This window comes from Nomascus leucogenys, chromosome 2, assembly GCF_006542625.1.
Source record: "Nomascus leucogenys isolate Asia chromosome 2, Asia_NLE_v1, whole genome shotgun sequence".
Lineage (NCBI taxonomy): Eukaryota > Metazoa > Chordata > Mammalia > Primates > Hylobatidae > Nomascus > Nomascus leucogenys.
Window position 1 is genome coordinate 37,192,619 of NC_044382.1, and position 20,934 is coordinate 37,213,552.

The 20,934-nt window shown below is 50.4% G+C and overlaps 2 protein-coding genes across 24 annotated transcripts in view; one reads left to right on the forward strand and one right to left on the reverse strand.

Moving 5' to 3' along the window:
• Positions 1-9,242, forward strand: part of DIAPH1 (diaphanous related formin 1) — a 105,023-nt gene extending 95,781 nt beyond the window's left edge. Inside the window, 2 exon segments of the mRNA XM_030827470.1 lie at positions 891-977; positions 8,154-9,242. Of these exon segments, the coding sequence (XP_030683330.1) occupies positions 891-977; positions 8,154-8,311 (245 nt within the window). The 3' untranslated portion in view covers positions 8,312-9,242.
• A 2,969-nt stretch (positions 9,243-12,211) lies between these two features.
• Positions 12,212-20,934, reverse strand: part of LOC100590761 (protocadherin gamma-C4) — a 181,074-nt gene continuing 172,351 nt past the window's right edge. For 21 of the 23 annotated variants that reach the window (XM_012504808.2, XM_012504806.2, XM_012504805.2 and 18 more), the window contains 2 exons: positions 19,679-19,767; positions 12,212-14,241 (listed from right to left, as the gene is read on the reverse strand). In XM_012504808.2, coding sequence (XP_012360262.2) covers positions 14,015-14,241; positions 19,679-19,767 — 316 coding nt within the window. In that variant the 3' untranslated portion in view covers positions 12,212-14,014. The remainder of the gene's footprint in view (positions 14,242-19,678; positions 19,768-20,934) is intronic. The other 2 variants (XM_012504811.2, XM_012504802.2) reach the window with 1 other exon arrangement.

The following is a 20,934-nucleotide window of genomic DNA, read 5'->3' on the forward strand; positions in this document are numbered from 1 at the left end:
AATGCTATTAAAGCCCACACCAAGTAGCCTTCACCTTCCCCTGGGACTCCAGAGTTTGTCCCCAGGTACTGGCTAGGATGCAGTGGGGGAAGGTGGAGTCCCACTGACATGTGGGATGAGGGCTGCACACGGTCAACAGGTGGCGTAATGGACCTTGCCCAGTTTCCAGTACCCGGGTCAAGCAAATGAGGGTGGAATGTAGGTCAGCTGCACTGGTGATGCTCAGCCAGCAGGTGGCGCTGGGAGCAGTGAGCCCCAGCCTTGGATCTGGCAGCCTATGGACTTTTTGGGATTTCACAGTTTCAGATTTCACTATCCTAAGCTGTTGCCATGGAAACCGAGCCAGGCTAGAACAAGGATTCTACATTAACTCTTTGTATTCCAGCCAGGCTGCTCCTCTTAGATGCAGAGGACTTAGACATCAGGAAGACTTAGCCACTGGAGGCAGTCCTTCTCTTTGATCAGTGGTCTTTCCTCAGCCCTGCTCTGAAACCTAACCAGGCGAAACACTTTAGGATAAAGAGGGAGTGATATAGTTGCTTACTAATTTCACAATCGTAGTCTCTACTTATCCTGGTCTTGGAGTTGGGCAGTTCTATAATTTTGTTGCTAGTCCTGATTGGGGTGGGGAGGATGGCATTGTGGGAAAATATCCCAAGGTCTGCATTGGATAATAGGCAATGAGATCTTTTGTTTTAACCATTTTCGAGCAGATACAAGTAAACATGAGCGTGTGAGACTTAAGGCTGAGCTCTCTTTGTCTCTTCTTAGCTGCCAGCTGCTGTGGGAGAGGGGAAATCAAGCAATAGCCATGCATTTTGTGTGGGGCTTGATATTTGCCGTGCTGCTCTGGCTGAAGAGTTCACATCTCCATTTGTTCTTTATAACAGAGGGCGATGAGACAGGTGTGATGGACAGTCTTCTAGAAGCCCTGCAGTCAGGGGCAGCATTCCGACGGAAGAGGGGGCCCCGTCAACGTAAGTAAGCACATGGAGCTCATCCTGGGTGTCGAAGGGGGTGAGGGCTCTCTACTCCTGCCAGTCTGAGGCTAAAGAGCAAATAATGATGCTCTAAGCATCTTTTTAGTCCCTGCATCAAGAACGGATTATCTAGTCCTCTTCTTCCCATGTTACAGAGTAGCGACTTAGAAAACTGGGGTTTAAGGGACTGGCAATAAATCAGTTACATTGGATTATGCCGCATTTCTCTCCACTCTTGAAGCAGATATTTGGAACAAAGGAACTGAGCTGCAGGACCCAGGGATTTGAGTGGGCATTTGTGTGTATGAACAAAAGTTGATCTAAATACAAAATGTATGTTAGGTATAGATTGAAATTCAAAGAAAAAATAAGTCAGAGTCCTTACTCTGGACTTCACAAGCAGGAGACATACATAGAGAGAACTAATAATAGAAAGTATAAAATTTTGTAGACAAGTTTAGGCATCATTATTCCCAGATAGAAAAATATAGAGGAGCATCTCAATTGAAGGATTATGCCATGTCTGAAAAGTACCTTTTCCTTGAGTGCAGTTAGCCTCTATTGCCCTTGCCTTCCCCCAATCACTGCCCTGCAATCTCCTTTCACGTCCTTTGGAAGATCTAAGTGGATTACATTGAGCTAGAGATTCTAAAAAGAATTATGGAGCTAGGACAAATGATCCAGGCATTAGTATGGGAAAAGATAATGAATAGGTTCCCTTTGAGGGAAGCTTACAGTGGCCAAGAGACTAATTCAAAAGAAGGTATAGGCAAGGCTGCCCCTCATGTGGAGTTGACCTGCACTATCGTGTCTAGTGAAGGTCTTTTGAGGCTAGGAGTGGTGGCTTCTTTACTAATTTGAAGAGTGGGAATTACAAAAAAAGGCATCATTAAAGGTTTCTGCTTCAGAGGGACTTAAATCTGTGTTCCCTGTTTCTTGGCTGTTGCATTGTGTAGGCCCATTTGATAGTTATACTTTGAGATTATTGTAAACAGAAGGAGTTACACAGCTTGCTTTGGCCAGTGCTTAGCTGTTAATATAGTGGTATCTGTAGGGCCTGTAGTACCTGCCACAGCCTGGAAGGGGGGACCTTAGAGCATGCTGGCCTATGTAAACTCAGTATTCTGGCCCAACAACAGCCATCACCGTGAGTTTCATCTGTAATGGCTGGCTGCCCATTTCTACCTATACTCTGAAAAACCAGAGTGATAGTCCCTTCTGAGGGTTCTCCTTTATGACTTCAGAATGTTCCCCAAACTGAAAGCTCCCGAGTCAAAGTTCTTACGCATTTTCTGGCATTCTCTGAGTACAGGCTTTCTAAAGGGGGGGAGAAGTGGATATGAAGAGCTGAGTACTCTCTGGGCTCGAGCATTTAGTCTTATAGATAGGTGTTTGCAAGGAGAGTACAGCTAGAGGTACTGTTAGTCCTGTATTTCATCTTTATAGGTTCTTACAACGTTATTTCCTACTGACCACACAAGGTGATGTGGCCTTAACATTAAGCATTTCTAGCCTTACAAAAATACATTGCATCTTATTGTTTTTGTTTTTGACCCTGTCAGCTAAGTGCCTGCATCAGACTTTTGGTGGGGAATTCCCTTGTAAGCCTCTTCCTGTGGAACTGTGCTAGAATCCCAGATGCTTCCTGTACACAGGTAGCCAGACATCAGTGGCTTCCCTCTGCTGGGGAAGCCCCATTCTTCACTTCTTTCCAAGTGGAAAATCAGAACTCACAGGTGGAGGAAGGAGGAATTTTGTTGGAAACTAACCTTCCAGCAGAGGACCTGAATTAGTCAAAGTACTCTCTCCCATGCAAGAGGGAATAGGAGGAGACTTATACTGGGAGATACTAAATTGGAAAGTAGGTGAAATGACAATTACATATATTTTAGGTGGCTGTAGCCTATAAGCTTATCTTTCTAGGCTCTGGGTCCACTTGAATATATCTGGGAGAATCTCAGGGGAGACATTCGTAGTTATTCTGGTAACTCTTTAGACCTTGGTGCATTCACACATGTAAAGTGCTGTGATGTGGCCTCACATTAAACATAAACAGGAGGATAGCCATCAGAGTAGATTACAAAGAACACAGGGCTGGGTAGGGATCAAAAGACCTAAAGTCACATCTGGTTCTGACGCTGTCTGCGTTATCCTAAGCAAGTCACTTAATGTTTCTGGGACTCAGTTCTTCAGGTATAAAATGAGAGTTGGACAAGAATGAATGGTCTCCAGGGTCCCTTCCAGCTCTAATATTTTTTTGTGCAGTGACAACAGGATTAAGAGGAGAAGAGGAGAGAGAGGCTGGACTTAGATGGCCCCATTCTCAAAATACAAAGGCTCCACTGGCTATAGGTTTCTGTATGCGGCTACTGGATTTGGCTGTTCCACCCCTTGCCTGGCTGTCTCTGACTATTCCTCTTGGCTGATTGCTTTGAGCTAAAAAAACAGAGGCACTGTGGAGCATATCTGCCTCATAGCCCTCCTTTTTTCCAGAGAGGCAGCTGTCCCTATTCAAAGACACTAGCTTTTCCCCTAGAATTTAAAGGAATGTTAAATTCTTCCGGTCTCTGGAGACCTGGGGGAGTGACCAGTATACAAAGACTCATTGAGGAGTTCGAAGAGGAGAGTTACTATCAGGCTTGGTTCATTAAAAGCAACATGTAAACTCCTGTGATCTGCAGGGTGTGGGAGAACAATGGTTTGAGTGTCAAGGGGAAGAATCCATGTGATTGTATTACATCTGCTATTTCAGGCCCATGACTGAGTCAGCTTGTGGTTTTAATGACTCAACTTTATCTCCATGTCTGAATTGTGGCCTCTTGTATACAAGTCATTTGCTCACTGGGATAAAAGCCAAGGGAAGAAAGAAATTCAACTCTTCCTTTCCTTCACTCTACCATTTCCCAGCTTCCCTATAAGCTCCATCCATCTAATAGGACCATAGAGTTGGAAAGGCTCTAAAGACTTCCAGTGATTAGTATCTAACCTGCTCATAGGGAAAGGAATTAAAACCAGATAAGGTGACTAACACAGTGAAACTCTGTCTCTATCAAAAATACAAAAAATTAGCCGGACGTGGTGGCAGGCACCTGTAGTCCCAGCTACTCAGGAGGCTGAGGCAGGAGAATGGCATGAACCCAGGAGGCGGAGCTTGCAGTGAGCCGAGATTGCGCCACTGCACTTCAGCCTGGGTGACAGAATGAGACTCCATCTCAAGAAATAAAAATAAAAAACAGATAAGGTCTTGCCCAGGTCTACATGGCTATCTAATGATAGAGCACTATAGCCCACTTTTGTGACTCCAAGTCCAGGCCTGTTTCCCCTCAGCCTGCGTGATTGAACAGGAGACGGCAGTGAACCCACAGTATCGGCTGGAAATATTCTTTCATACCTTCCAGCAAGGAGAGTCTTGGACATGATGACATTGCTTCAGGAAGGTGCTCTCATGACCACCTGTGTTAGTCTATTTTGTGTTATTATAAAGAAATACCTGAGACTAGGTAATTTATAAAGAAAAGGGGTTTATTTGGCTGACAGTTCTGCAGACTGTATAGAAAGCATGGCGCCAGCATCTGCTGTTGAGGCCTCAGGAAGCTTCCAATCAAGGGGGGAGAAGGTGTATCACAAGGCGGAAGTGGGAGCTAGAGAGATGCCAGGCTCTTTTAAGCAACCAGTGCTCATATGAGCTCATTGCTGTGGGGAGGGCACCAAGCCACTCATGAGGGATCCACCCCATGACCCAAGTGCCTCCCACTAGGCCCCACCTCCAACATTGTAGTCCACATTTCAGCATGAGGTTTGGAGGGGTCATACATCCAAACCGTATCACCTCCTATCTAGAGAAGGTTGCTAAGAATATTTCCTATACCACTACTTATTCTCCCCCCTACTTTTGTAAATAGGACAAGAAACATAATTAGGAGAGTTTGAGACAAGAATGAGTTACTTAGTGTAATGATGATTGCCCCATCTGTCCTAGTTTCCTCTTCCCTAAGGAAGCTTATTTTATTAACAGGAGCACTTCCTCTTTAATAATAGTTCCTAGGCTATGTTTTATAAAGGTCTTTTTTCAAATCACTAACCTTTTTAAAACTTGCGTTATATGGTTGATTTTGCTGGTGTTTTTATCCTAGCCCACCCCTAACTTCTAGGAATCTGTCCTCAGAGAGCATTCACCAGTATCTCAACATTGTTCCCTTTTCCCACATAGCCTGTGGGACTGTTCTCTTGGGGTTAATGATCCTCCCTGATCATTAACTCCATCTAGTCAAAATATTTATCTGGTTCTATGGCTACTTTTCAATAGTCTTATAACAAGTGAGTAAGTTGGGGGAAGCATGGGGAGGTCAGTTTTTCTTGACTGTTCAACCTGCTGAGCATAATGGTGACTGAGTGGAACACTGGGAGACCTGTTCCAACAAGAGCGTTCTCATCCCCTGACCTTAGGCCACATCACACCCTCCCTGGTGTATAGGCTTTCAAGGCTTAAAAGGGAAATTTTGATCTTCTCCCTACCTACTCTCTGCTCCTGGTTCTTATGAAGTTTGTAATACATCAGAAGCTTCTTGAGTCCAGAAACGTCTAGAAACACCACTTGGTTGGGTACAACTGGTATCTTCTTATTTTGGAGGAAGAAACCACAGAAAGCAGCAGCTTAAGACCTACCACATGGGAACTCTGCCTTCTCCTGTGTTGCCTAGGACAAGTGGCCCAGTGTTCCTTTTACCAAGGTCTGGAGTCAGATGTTATTTCAACATGTATATACCACTAGAGTTACACACACACACACACACTCGCACGCACGCACAGAGTCGCAGTGTCTTCTCAACTGCTGGAGACTGAATTCAAAGAAATAATAAAATGATAGGAAACTACTACCCTTCTGGATATGAGAAATGGGGTCTAGAGAGGGAGTACTTCAGAAGAGAGTGGAAATGTAGAAGGCCTGAGGAAGATTTTGGTGGTAAGGACAGTATGAGAAATGTACACATGTAGACCATCATAGTCACACTCATGTAGGCTTCTTTTCCTCACTTGTCTCAGTCACGGGGCAGTAGTTTATGTTCATAATCCAATAAGTGGTTTTGTGAAATTCCCACAGTCTCGGTCACATACCTATGATCTGTAACTAGGTAAGTCCTATGGCTGTCAGTCAGGGTCTTCACTATTCTTTCTCCTCTTGGTAGACAACCTCTTGTGCCCCTGGGAAGTAGAGGAGGAGGAGGAGACCTTTAAATTGGTAACCTGTGTGCATGCTGTGTGTTCCCTGCTTGATCTATGGGCAGCCTCTCCTGGGATGAAGACAGTAGCTGTGGGTCATGGCTCTGCAGGGAGAGATGACCTGGTTAAGACTTCGGCTTTGGCAAGCTGTGGTGTGTAATCCCAGAACTTTAGGTTCCAAGGTGGGAGGATTGCTTGAGCCCAGGAGTTCAAGACCAGCCTAGGCAACATGGAGAGACCCCATCTCTGCAAAAAAATACAAAAATAGCCAGATATGGTGGCGCATGCTTATAGTCCCAGCTACTAGGGAGGCTGAGGTGGGTGGATCACTTGAGCCTGGGAGGTTGAGGCTACAGTGAGCTGTGATTGCACTGCTGCACTCCAGCCTGGGCGACTGAGATTCCATCAAAAAAAAACGAAAAAAGACAGGCTATCTCATCCCGTTTGGCTTCTGCCTACCTAAAGCTTTTTGCTGGTCCAAAAAGCCGCTTTGTTCCAGTCATGCAGCTGCCCCAGTCTTGGTCTTCATTTAGGAGTGCTCGGCTCTTTCATCTGGTCCTGCTTCTAAACATTCCGGTACTGCTTTCTCCACTCCAGCTTTCCCAGATCTCCAGGAAGTCTTTTTTTTCCTTTCCAATTGAGATACCATTTACATAGCTAAAATTCACCTTTTAAAAATGTGTAATTCAGGGGTTTTAGAATATCCACAAGATTGTATAACCAGATAGTGGTAACACTATCTAATTCCAGAACGTTTTCATCATCTGCAAAAGAAAAACTTCATAATACCCATTAGCAGTCACTTCTGATTCTCCCCTCCCCTTGCCTCTGGCAACCACCAGTCTATTTTCTATCTCTGGGTTTGCCTGTGCTGGACATTTCATAGAAGCTGACCCATAACATATGGCCTTTCGTGTCAGGCTTCTTTCATCCCAGACAGCTCTTTGTGTATACACAGTTGCTCTGTGCTGTTCTGGGGCATGGGAGGAGGAGACATCATGAGATGGGCATGGTCTCAAGGAGTGGCCTTCCTGCTGCAGATACTGGGGCCATAAGCCTAGATACCATAAATGAATATGAGAGTCTTGGGGATGAAACCCAGCAGTTAGAACAGAAACTCGTGGATTGATTTGGTTCTTCTTTTCTAATCTGGGATGACAGCCGGAACTTGACCATCCCTCAGCCACATGGGCTGAGATTTCTTGGTAGGGGTCCTCTCATGTCCACCTTGATCCCAGTTCTGCTTCCCTGACATAGCTTTTATTACTACCTCCCCCCACCACGCCACCCCCACATACTCTACACACCTTGTAGGGCCCTTGGCATTTGTATTACGGCTGCTACCTTTGAAGGGGTGGGAAAGAGCTAGGGCATGTGGGCATCCGTTGTTGGAGGAACACATGGGAGTGTGATGCCAATGCGTGGCTGCTGTTCCTCTTTGCAGGAGTCTCTCCAGCCACTTACGGAAGGTCGCCTTCTGCTAGGGACAACCCTCCCAGGGCTGACTGAAAAGTGTTTTGGCCTAGGAGTTTCCTGGGACCTGCCAAGAAAAGAAAAATAATACTATGTACTAAGCTTTAGTCTATTGAATTCCAACATCCCTATTATGAGAAAATAGACTTTGAGTACTTCATCTCTCCCTAAGTCACATTGCTTAACACTTCAACCCAGTTCTGTCTGTCTGTCTGTGTTCAAACTTTGTGCTATTTTCACACAGGGAAGCAAGGGGGCAAGGCTTCCTTTCCTGTTGCACCACACTCTCTTACATTCTTTGCCACCCAACAATATATTCCACATGCTGGATCTCTGCCCCTCTTTCTTCAAAGTAAAGGCCTCTATGAACTGGCCAAGGTAGTCACGTCTGCATGGCTTACGCTGATTATCTGCTGTAGAGTTTGAAAGAAATTAGAAATGAGGCCTTCCATGGACAGAATCTCTCATCTTCTCTTGCAGCCAACAGGAAGGCCGGGTGTGCAGTCACATCTCTGCTACCTTTGGAGCCGACCAAGGATGATGCCATGGCCACTGTTCCTGCCAAGGTGCCCAAGAACAGTGAGACGTTCCCCACAATCCTTGAGGAAGCCAAGGAGTTGGTTGGCCGTGCAAGCTAATGTGGGTCCTGTGACCGTGGCAGCTTCTCAGTGAAGCCGCAGACTGTCCTGCCCTGCAGCATGTGCCTAAAGGCTCAAGGGGATATTCCTCTGGGGTGGCCACTCCCACCACCCTGACCCTGTCTTTCTCTCTGGCCTGCTGCTCTCTCAACATCACATACAGCTTCAGCTGCCTGGAGGCCAGAAGGAAAGGGCAGTGTGGGGGAGGCCTGAGCCCAACCTAGCCAGCCCTGGCTGTTGTATTACCAAAGCAGGGTCCATGTTTGCTGCCTTAACCCTGTCTCCTCTCTGTTACTCAGAGGGCCTCATCTCAGACAAGGCCCAGCCTGCTTTTTCTCAGCCCTGACTTTCTAATGGGCTTTCCCCCCTAGGTCAATCTTGCTGGATTTGTGCTTTTCTTTTGTGGTTTCTCTGGCCCTGAGAACAGCATGGGGCTTGTAAACCTTTGGGCTACATCCCTCCTTTCATTGCTGTTGTCTCTGCTCTTCCCTCTCCTGACTGTGGTTATTTATTATTAGTGGTGTGGCACTGGGAGCTGCTCCTAAGGAAGCAGGGAGCAAATCCCACCTTTACCCCACCTTCCTGGGAAAGGCCTCCAAAGCAAAGGATCTGGACCACTTTCCCTGCTGTGCCATGGCCCAGGCCAGAGCCTGTGGGCAGGCAGGCAGGGCATAGCGACAGTGCGGGACCTGCCCCCAGCTTCTGCCACACTTTATGCCCTTGCCTCTCTGGATGCTCTGCACCAACCCCAGGCTACTGAGCCACCTTCCCTCCTCATGCCTTCCCTGAGCTTTGGTGCATCTCATCTGGACTATGGGTTGTATTGTGACCATCCCAACACCTCACCCTCTGTCTACAAGGAAATGGGAGGTGGAGCCTCCTGGCTGAGAAATTGTTTTGCAAATGGATCTATTTTTGTATGAAAAAAAAATTTTTTAAAGAAAACCGTTCCTTCCCCCTTTCCCCTCCATAATGTAAGAATCTTTGGTGGCAGGTTACAGAGTTCCTGGGATTTCTCCTCACAGGCCCAATCCTGAATGTGCCCCTGGACCTTCTGGACCCTTGAGTCCAAGGCAGATCCTCTCTCCCAGGGAATCCGACACAGGAGGAACCCCTTCTCTGGTTGAGCTGGGCCAGGCCTAAGAGTAGCGGGAACTCTAAGACCACAGAGTTTTTTATAAATGTATAAATGTATCAAGCCAAATGTGCAGATGCTAACTGGACATTCTGGGGAACTGGGCACCAGGAGTGCCTTCATATGCTGTATGTACCCCAGCTCTCTTCTAAAAGAGAAGTGGGTGGGCACACTGAACTGTTTGGTGGCCCCAACCACAGGAAGCTCCAATTCTCTGGCTTAGGGTGACACTTTTGTCCTCCTTGTGCCCCTCTCAGCTTTCCATCCCCAGCTAGGAAGAAAGAATGGCACTCTTGGGCTTGGCCCAGAATTAGAGTTGTTAGAGCAAGAGAGAGCTTAGGAAGCATGAGGGCAACTATAGTGAGGCCTTACTGCCAGGAGGGAGGGTTTTGGTTGCTGGTACTTGTGTATAAAGGGGCAAGAGCAGCTCCTTTGGACTATTCCTGGGAGGACGCTGATGCAGGGCGTCTGTTGCTCCCCTGGGTCACCTCCTCCCTGCTCGCTGACATCTGGGGCTTTGACCCTTTCTTTTTTAATCTACTTTTGCTAAGATGCATTTAATAAAAAAAAGAGAGAGAGAGAGAGAGAGAGGTGTGGGGGACAAAATGCAAACCTATTTCCCTTGCCTCATAGGCTTCTGGGATGTCATCACCTCCAGTTTGTTGGTTTTGTTTCCAACTGTTAATAAAGCATTGAAACAGTACTGCCTTACAGCTTCCTGTGCGAATTTCTGAGCTGTTTTCTTTTCACTCTAGTCCAGGCTCCTCTAGTCTTTCCTGCCTCAAATCCCTGGTTGACCTGACAAATCACTGTGAAAAAGCTAAAGGTGCCAGACACTTTACTTGGGCACAGGGCTAGAGATGATTAATACTTGGTGGCTGCTGCCCCACCAGAGCTCACCTCAGGGCCGTTTGGCCACAGTAAAGGAGTGGGCGCCCGGTTCAGCTCCCTGACTCTTCCACATTGCTGCTACTTGGTTTGGAGCCCTTTTTTGGAACTCGCTTGTAACCTTTCATGTTCGCAGATGTCACACAAGGTTTACTGGCAGTACCTGTGTCTCTTGCTGAGGGAAGCATCTGACTCCCATTTTCCCATCCCCTCTGCTCTGTTGGTGGCCACAGACCACATTCCAGAGAAGAGGGCCTTACCCTGGGGTAGAAACCTGAGCCTGCCCAGCAGAGGTTGGGAGCCTGAGGTCATGCTCCAGATGACTTGCCACTTGGAGCCGTACTTGTCTGAGCGCATTATGACCTGCACAGAAAAGCCGGACCAGCAATGAGCAGGCCCAGGATAGACGGGGAGGCCTGGAGAGGACCACAAACCTATTCAGGCGGGCTCTGGAACTGGAAATAAAAGGCTTTTAAATAGCCGTGGAGCCTGGGCAGCTGCCTCCCCAGTATGGCCTGAGGTGTGGGGATGGGTTGCCTGCCTCCTCCCTCCCGTCCCCCCGGAGGCCACGCGTTTCTGGCTCAGAGCTTTATAGGCACACATACCAATTAGGGGACCAACCACAGCTGCTCACGCGCTCTGCCAGTCTGCTGCTGTGCCTGGAATAGAACCCAGGCGCCCGGCACCCCGCCCCTCCGCAGCCTGGCTCTGAGTAACAAAACCCTGCTTCCATCTCAGCAACCGTGCACGCCACCCTTCCTCCCACAGTAGAAAGTCGCCCCCAGATTCTTAAGTTGGAAGGTTTGGTTTCCATGACAACAGACTTGAGCTGGCAGAATGGGTGACCTGGCTCTGGGAGGCTCCGCAGCGCGGAGGAAGCCGCGTACCCTTGCTGACCAGCCAGATAACCCCAGTGGCTCTGTCTTTGCGTTCTTGGGTCCTTCCGGGTAGTTCCCCTTTTAAGTCCCCCTTCACCCCCAGCTCGGTGTTTTCTGCAGCTTCTCTGGCTGCAGCAACCTCGGAATCCCATAGTGCTTCGAGGAGGCAGGCGGAGAGGGCGGGGAGATGGGAGAGCAGGCGAGTGAGTGGAAAAGCACCGACAGGAAGGAGGGAGGGGAGCTGAGTCTGCGATGGATCTCATTTCCTGCACGTCCTTTCAGTCCCCTTCACCTCCGCAAGAAAAGGTTGAGCCCTCCAATTTCTTAGGCTTCGCTGCGGAGATGTCAGCGGGAAGGCGAATTCCAGATGGGGAAACTGGGGCTCGAGCTGCAGACTTGGCTTTGGAAGAATCGCCTCCCGCATTTCCTCCCACTCCCGCGCTTTCCCAAAACCCTAGGCAGCGGGGGTGGGGGTGCAGGGGCAAAGGAGAGTCTACCCTCCTCCCGTGAAGCCCTCCGGGGCGCTTCGAGTAGGCAATTTTAGTCAGGAAGGGGCGGGAACTAAGGAAACGTCCTCTACCCTCTCCCTAAGGCGTTTGCGCGGCGCCAACCCGCCCCCGCCCGCGCTGGGGTCTCCTCTTCTGCCTGGAGACAGCCGCAAGCGTAGACTGCACACTGACACGCCGCACTCAGATCCCCACCCCCCACAGCGGACCGATCACAAAACGGCACGCGGTACACAGATCCACAGACACACAGTCAATCACACACTGTCTCACAGGCACAACGGCATTGCAAGCATACACAGCCATATTGCACAGTCTCTCTCTCTCTCTCTCACACACACACACACACACACACACGCGCAATTCGGAAACATCTAGACGCGCAATGACAAACTCGGCTGCCGATTCCGCCCTTCTTCCAGCACCCACCTCAGCTCATCACTTCATGCACACATGCCAGGAGCTTCCATCGCTTATACAGAAACGTTCAGCCTTTCAGAAGAAACCTTTTTATTATTTTTTTGTCGAAGAAAAAAAGCCATATAAATATTAGAGTATAAAACTTGCGTGAGACACAGGAAGAGGGTGGGGTGGGAGCTACGTGACTATGCGAAGAGAAGCGGTTATAGGAGAAGTCAGTACGGGAGAGGGGGTCGCCTTAGCGCGTGGACACAGCACAAAACACAACACGGGCCGCCGCGGGCAGATCAAGGACAGACGGCTGCGCGGAGCCCGCCGCCCGCTGCCCACCCGCCATCACGTAAAAGCACACCGCACTACACTACTGGCTATTCTACACCAGCCGAAAGAGGGAGGGGGCGCTACACTACTTAAGGGCAGGTCTGGGGTTCTCTGGCAGCCCCGCTGGATGGCCGGGGACCCAGGGGCAGAAGTGGGTGGGAGAAGAAGGTCTATGCACAAGGAGGCACTGGGGAACTTTAACCAGGTTATGGCCACTAGGGGGCGCACTGGGGACCTGGGCAGTGGCCTTCACGGAATAGAAATGGCACCTGGCAAGGTGAAGGACTGAGGCTTCAGGAGGGCAGGGGCCCTGTGAAGAAGCCCCATCCTGGGCTGAGACTTTCTGTTCATTTGGTCCCTGCCCTAGCTCCCTGCCTCCTCAACCCAGGGACTAAGAATGGTCTGGCTGGCCCGCCCTTCCTGCTGGGGCTCCACTGACCCTTCCACCAGTGGCACCTCTGGAGTACCCAGCACCCACAGAGGCCCCTCTGACCTCTCAAGGGGACCTGGTCCTAAACCTGCTTCAAGCTTCCTTGGACTGAAATGCCAGTTTAATCCATTGGTCCTGTTAGCTCAGCCCAAAGCTGGCTGCCTGGGCTGAGCCCTATTATGTAGTGGGAAGGGTCCAGCCTAGTTACTGGTTTATGGCTGGAATCTGGAGGATGTTGTCAGTCCCCTGAGGACATACAGAGCCTCCTCCAAGGCCTTGATAACTTGATGTGTCAAGCTTTGTCCATGCCCCCACCATCCACATCCACACACTTCCCTTCTTTATCTTAGCACCCCATACTGTCTTGGAACATGCAGTGGAGTCTCTTGTTTGAGGAGGAGGTGGGGAAAGTCACAGCATGCAGTGGGAACGTCAAACAATGAAAAACAAAACAGAAGACTGGTCCCCAGGGCGTTGGGAAGAGGCTTGGTAGCAAAGTGCCCTCCCTAAATCCAGCAAGTGTCAGTACCATGGGGATGGTGATCATGTCCTCCAAAACTTGAGCATTGATCTCAGGCTCTGGAAGGAGGTGAAGGGGCTGGCACCAAACCATGCTTTGGGGGAAGATTGAGAATCAAAGGAGAGGCCAAGAGGTCATGATGCCCTTCAAACTCTTCAGAACTAGGAGCCTTGTAGGTTACCTGGTACTTCAACACCCCAACCACCTTACTCAGGAAAGGGGAACTGTTGGAGTGGGGTGGGGAGGAGGGAGGCATGGGATGGATGGGCCTGATTGATTTGGAAGATGGAGGAGTTCAGCTGTAACTAAACAGGTGTGGCAAATGGTTCTTGGTGTCTACACTAACCCCACTACCCCCATGGGTACAGCAATTGATTCGATGGGGGTTCCCAGCAGAACTCCCTTTGCATATTCAACCCCCTGGGGGGGGGGAAGGGGGTGGGTGTTGAGTGGGCACTTGTTTCTGTTTCCCAAGGGGAGCATGGCCTTGGCCCCTACCAGTATTCTGGGGGTTAGCCCTGAAACTCTGAGGCCTGGGTACAGGTAAGGAGAAGCTGGGCTGGTTGGGGGGAGGCTGCCCTGTGGCTCTTGGCCTGGCCTCCATGTTACTTCTTCTCCTTCTTGCCCGACTTCTTCTTGTTGCCATTGCCACCTGCTGGGGCCTTGCCGTCCCGCTTGCCAGCTGCGTTGGTCAGTGTGGCATTGCTGCCTGGGATGTAGACATTCTGGCGGTAGTCGGGCACATGCTGCAGGGTGAACTGGGGTCCATAGCGGGCGCTCAATCCCATGGTGCCGGCAGCTCCTCCCAGGGTGGAGCTCCCATCAGCAGCTTCTGCAGAGACAGAGGAAGATCAGATGGGAGCTAAACTTAGGGTCCTCAACAGTCACTCTCTTATATCCCCAGCGGTGAATGAATGCCTATAGAGCACCCTGGGCCCTGACCACCCTGAGCACTGGGAATATAGGGGTCACCAAGGTAGTCTCTCTTCATAAGAGTTGAGGGTAGAGGTTAAGAGGCTCTGGAGTAAGAAAGTCTAGGTTTGCTTCCTAGCTCCTTTCCTTACTCACCGTGATCCTGGGCAAGTCTACCTAACCTCCCTATGCCACTGCAGTTTTCTCATCTGCAAAATGGGGGTGATAATGGTAACCACCTCTTCTGGTTTTAGTGAATGCTAAATAAGAAAATGTATGTAAGGTACCTAAAATAGTGCCTGGTAGATGTAAGTGCAGAAAACACATTCGCTGGTATTTCTCTCAGGGCTGCGACACGGGCTCTCAGTTCCTTGCCCTGGCTTTCTCAAGGGAGCCTCTGACTCCCACACTGGACCATGGGCTCCTGGAGGGCAGCAGCCATGGTTTGTACATGCCCCTAGCCTTTGCCAAGCAAGGCCTGGCATGGAGTAGAGATTCGGTAGTTCCGTTAGTAATTGTGTGGGGTGGGGGTGAAGAGCGCTCTTCCAAGCCTCCATTTCAAAACAGCATTTTTTTTTTTTTTAAGATGGAGTCCTGCTCTGTCGCCCAGCCTAGAGTGCAGTGGCGCGATCCCGGCTCACTGCAACCTCTGCCTCCTGGGCTCCAGTGATTCTCCTGCCTCAACCTCCTGAGTAGCTGGGATTACAGGTGCACACCACTAGCCCAGCTAATTTTTGTATTTCAAAACAGCATTTGAGCACCTACTGTGTGCCAGGCACTCTGCTGGATGCTTCACAAGCACAATCACTTTTAACCTCTACATAACAGCCCAGCCAGGTATGTGACCCCCATTTTACAGATGAGGGAACCAAGGCTTAGAAGGACCGAGGCCATACCAGGTAGCATTTGTTAGAGGGGAATTCAGGCCCAAGTGTACCTAAGCGTGTGCTGGAAGGGACAGTCAGTCACCACCAGCAGCAGCAGCTTGGACCTTATGCCTGTTCTGAGTGAATAGGAGGTAGAGAGAAGATGGAGAAGAGCCCTGCTCTATGAAGCTGAGGAGATGCTGGTCTCGGGGACTAGACATCTCAGGGACACTTTAGGCACAGGCTCAGAGTGTCACAGCCAGGTGACATCAGAGAGCACCTCCAGCCCAACGTCCCACTGTACAGAAGAAACTGGGGCCCACAGAAGTCCACACTCTGGCCCTGGCTCAGCATCACCCAGGACCTTGTTTAGAATGCAGCCTCTCGGAATTGCCAGCTGACTTGTTTGCACCGTGAAGGCTGCTGCGAGGACTAAATGAGATGGTGCTTCATCCTGTGCAACACATCATCAACACCGTCATCATCCAGCATGCCATCACCTCTACCCTTCACCTGCCCTGACTGGGTCGGGGGTGGGAGAGGAGGAAACAGGAGTTTGACTCATTGGGGCTCGCTGCTGGAGGCCCTGAGATCCTCTGTGGTTAGGAGACAGTTAAAACCTCAGGGATGCCCAGACCAGCCCGGGCCCAGCTGGCAGTAGAGCTTCCCTCCCAGCCTCCCTCTTTCCCCACCCTGGACCCTGGGAGCGGGTAGAGAGTGACTAAAGCCGGAGAGGCTGAGTAATCCTGGGACATCAACCAGGGATTGAGAAATAGACAGACAGGAAATATTTTTCAAGCCGGTATAAGAGGAGGAGGGCACACGGGAGGGGCGAGCCGGGATGCGCCTCGGTTTTTCTCTTCACGCACCAGCGCTCAGGTTTCTACAGCCTCCATTTCGTGTCGCAAATCCCCGGAGCTGAGAGCTTTCTGGGGGCGGGGGAGAGGGGTTGAGTGGGAGGGAGCAGCTGCCCACTTCCTCCTCTCCTACCCCAGCGGGCCCCCACCCCCAGCCCTTTCATTCCCCTGACATTTCTCTGTTTTCCCTAATTAACTCCAAAAGGAAGCCAGGTCCGCCACCGCCCCGCCCCCTCCCCTCCAGCCGTCAGCCTCTTCAGCCTCTCCCAGCCTGGGAATGGAAGGAGTAGGGGAGGGGGGCCCAGATCTGGCTTCAAAGAGCCAGGATTCCAGAGTGATTTAGGGGCTAGAGGGGGGACCTCAGAGGCGCCAGAGAAAGAGCGGGGTGGGGGGTGTAGTCTCCCTGCACACAGAAAAGAATGAGGAGGAACACGGAGAAGCAGGGAGAAGGGAGGCAGAAACAGAATGACAGGAAGGGCCTGACGGAGTAGCTAGAAGCTCGGCCCACCCACGTCCTATGTGCACCCACGATCTCTGAGTAGCACCCCGAGTGGGTGCAAGTGACAAAGCCATCCTCGCCCACCTCGTGGGGGGTGCCCTGAGGTTGGGCTGGACCAGGAGGGAGAGGAGATATGGAAATCTAAAATGTAAAAGAAAGAGAATATCTGCTCTGCTCTGCCACTAAGGGACTGTGTGAGCTTGGTCAAGTCTCTGCGTGGCTCAAGCCTGTTTTCCCATCTATAAATCTGAGGGGAAGAAGTTGGATTGCCAGCTTTGACTTTCTGTACAATCAGTTCTCCAGTGCCCCTCCCTCTACACCCCACTCGCGGCAAGGCCCACCTTGGTCAAGGACCGGGATTTTCTCTTGGTCCAAGGAGAGGCAGACTTAGGAGAGCCTCAAGAAGCTGGACATCTTCTGGCCTGGACGAGGTGGGGGTGATGCCTCCTCTCCTGTGCCAGGCTCTACTCAGGGAAACTCAGCCCCCAGCTCCCTGACCTCCCCCTGTCCTCTTAACCTACCCCATCCCAGGGCCGAGGCAGCAACTCCAGAGTAGCCCAGGGAGGCCTGATTAGCTGGAACACAGCTGGCTGAGCTGCAAACCGCAGCCTCCTTGGGAGCATCCCTCCCCCCAGATGTTTATTTTAAAAGCCTCCTCCCAAGTGTCGGTTTTTACTTTCCCTCTTACTTAACCCCTCTCAGCAGCCCCACAGGCCTGGCTGGGCTGGACTTCAGGAACCTCTCTGGTTTCAGGGCTAGGAAGCGGGTGTGAAAGTGAGAGCAAGGCCTGACCCACCACCTCCACCCCCAGGGTCCATTCCCCAGGGCGTAGGCTTAGACTAGGGTCAGGCCCTGTGTGGGCCAAAGGAGGGAGGCCTTGACAGGGGAACGAACTGCATGACTTGCTTGGAGGGTTTGGGGCCATAAATACTGATTTCATTTCTGTTTTTAACATCTGGATTTAGGCTAAAAAGCTGCTTCCTGGCCTCAGGGCACAAGGCCACAACAGCTAAATATACCTGTTTATTTCCCTCAAGAGCCCAACTTGGCACGTCCTCAGACCCAGCCGCCGGCCACTTTCATACTCAGTCTCTGGCCTCTCTGGAATCATAGCCCCACCAGACCTGGGACAGCTCTGCCTCAGGAGGCCAGCAGTCCCTGCCACCTCTCTCTCTGTCCTTCCATCAACCACAGGCCTGGCCCCACTTAACCTCACAGACATCTGGGGTAGAGTTGCCAGATTTAGTAAATAAAAGTACAGGGCTCCCAGTTAAATTTGAATTTCAGGTAAACAATGAGCATTTTTTTTTTTTAGTACATTATGTCTCATGCAACATTTGAGACTGACTTATGCTGAAATGGTACTTGCTGTTTATCTGACATTCAAATGTAACTGGGCATCCTGTATTTTATCTGGCAACCCTGATCTGGAAGAATACAGCAGCGCTTGAGGAAGAGGTCAGCCTCTCGTCCCGCTCAGGTAATAGAGAAGCCGAGGCTGGATCCAAAGGCAGCCATGGTCCCTATAGTAGAAAGAGCATAAACTTAGGAGTTGAGCCAGGTTAGAACCTCAGCTTGGCAGCTCAAAACTGGGGACCCTGGGGCAAGTGCCTTCTCGGTTCTCTCATCTGTCGAATGTGAGAAATCAGACCTGCCTTGCAGAGCTATTGAGAGGATTCATTGACAGGAGGCCCCTAAAGTTTGTTTAGCATGTGCCCAGGTGTGATGACAGTGCTTCTTGTGATTTCACCTGGTTCTCTACCTACCAGTCCTCCAGATGTGCTGGAGGGCACGGCTATCAGTTCATGATATAGGGCAATGCCTTGATCCTCTGCCAGCCTCCTTATAAGCCCAGGATTTGCTTCTCCAGAAGCTAGTCTTTATTAATAGGCATTATTCTAATTCTGCTTTCTACACAGTAAAAAATGGGTTTGGGTCAGCAAAGATAATAATATATTGCGCCCTTACTCTCTGCCAATCCTGTGCTGAGGGACTTGCATTTGGCCCTGGTAACACAACAATGAGATCCATTAATACTGTGCCCCATTAATAGTAAGTGAAACCGAGGGGTTTAATAACTTACCTAAGGACTCACTGCTAAGTGGTGGTGCCAGGATTTGAATCCAGACTGGCCTGCCTCTAAAGCCTGTGCTCTTTTTTTTTTTTTTTTTTTGAGACAAAGCGAGACTCTGTTGCCCAGGCTGGAGTGCAGTGGCGCGATTTTCTGCTCACCACAGCCTCCACCTCCCAGGTTCAAGCGATTCTCCTGCCTCAGCCTCCCAAGTAGCTGGGATTACAGGCACACACCACCATGCCCAGCTAATTTTTGTATTTTTAGTAGAGACGGGGTTTCACTATGTTGGCCAGGCCGGTCTCGAACTCCTGACCTCATGATCCTCCCGCCTTAGCATCCCAAAGTGCTGGGATTACAGGCGTGAGACACCGCGTCCAGCCTAAGCCTATGCTCTTAAGGACAAATGATATTCTTTTTCTCCTGCTCTGGGCCCTAGTGATTCTTCAGGGACAACCACCACTGGCCAAATCTCTATTACAAAGGAAGACCTTTGTCAACCTTATGGGAAAACCAGAATCCTACTCTGGAGTTAGGGGCAGCAAAAGAGGAGCCTCGCATAAAGAGGAGGTGTTCTCTCTGCTGGGGATTTCTACACCCACTTTCATTGCTTGAGGGCTTCTAAGCGCCAGGCCCAGAACTCTATGCTTTGTGGTATCATCTCATTTAATCTCTACAACAACCCTTTGGGGTCCCTGTCTCAACTTTCTAGGCTGAGGAAACTGAGGTTTAGAGAGATTGAGCAAGTTGATCCAAGTCCCAAGGATAGTAGCAGAGCTAGGACCTGAGCTACACTGTCCCACTCCAGAGCTAGACTTGTAACCACTATTCCCTCCATGAGTCTTTTCCTTGTTCTCCAGGCATCCCAGGACCCCCAACCCCTCTGCTGTTCCTTAGCCACAGTTCCAGGCTTTATGTTTGGAATTGTGGGTCCTTTCAGACCTGCCGAAAGATCTGGAGAAACTACACAGGTTTGACATCCAGTCCGCGGGCATGGTGGCTGTGAGATGCACCCCAGAACCCCAGGTCTCCCACTCTTCCATACACACACTGACACCACTTACCACTGGCAGAGGCCAAGATCATGGCTTGCAGCATCTCTGTGTCAAACTGGTTGTTGGGCCAGGTGCCGGTGTCATCGCCATTTTGGGAGCTGGGGAGAGAGTAGGATGGTGAGCACAGACTCCCAGGTCAGCACAGCTCATGCCCCTCCCGTCCTCTCCCAGGGCTCCCAAAGCTAGTACCCTAACCCTACCCCATGCCCAAGACCTGTTTCTCTCAGCAAGGTAGGAGGCACTTCTACAATCCTTTAGAAGCCAGAATCCCACAAGTCAGTCCCCCAAACCAGCTCTTTGCTGTCTCCGATGCTTTTTTTTTTTTTAGACAGGGTCTTGCTCTGTCATCCAGGCTGGAGTGCAGTGGTGCGATCTTGGCTCATTGCAACATCTACCTCCTGGGTTCAAGCGATTCTCCTGCCTCAGTCTCCCAAGTAGCTGGAATGACAGGCACCTGCCACCGTGCCGGGCTAATTTTTGTATTTTTAGTAGAGACGGGGTTTCACCATGTTGGCCAGGCTGGTCCGATGCATTGAACATAGGGCATTCCCCCACCCACCATGAGAGAGCCTGGCTTCCTGTCACAGTGAGGGAGATCAGAACTTCTCCAGAGGACTGTGAAGGTGGGAATGGAAGAGAATGTTCCAGAGCTAGAGAAAAAGTGGGGACCTAGGAAGTACCTAGGGGGAGATGTAGGAGGCCCCAAGAGACCCTGGAGCAGGGAGAAGAAATTTCTTTTTTTTTTTTTTTTTTTTGAGACGGAGTCTCGCTCTGTCGCCCAGGCTGGAGTGCAGTGACGCAATCTCGGCTCACTGCAAGCTCCGCCTCCCGGGTTCACGCCATTCTCCTGCCTCAGCCTCTCCGAGTAGCTGGGACTACAGGCGCCCGCCACCACGCCCGGCTAATTTTTTTGTATTTTTAGTAGAGACGGGGTTTCACCGTGGTCTCGATCTCCTGACCTTGTGATCCGCCCGCCTCGGCCTCCCACAGTGCTGGGATTACAAGCGTGAGCCACCGCGCCCGGCCAGGGAGAAGAAATTTCTAAAATTCAATGGCTTCCTAAGCCTTCAGAGTAAAATCCACAGCCCTATAAGAACCTGCCCCTCCTATTTTACAAGAACCCCCAAGCCCCGCCCTCAAACACTCTATCATCAAACCTTTTCCAAGGTGCACTTTCCTATCCCTCAAGTTCCCTCTTGCTGTGAATCCTGGGCAGATGGTGTTCCCTAGAATGCCAGTCCCCCAACATTCGCCATGATGACACG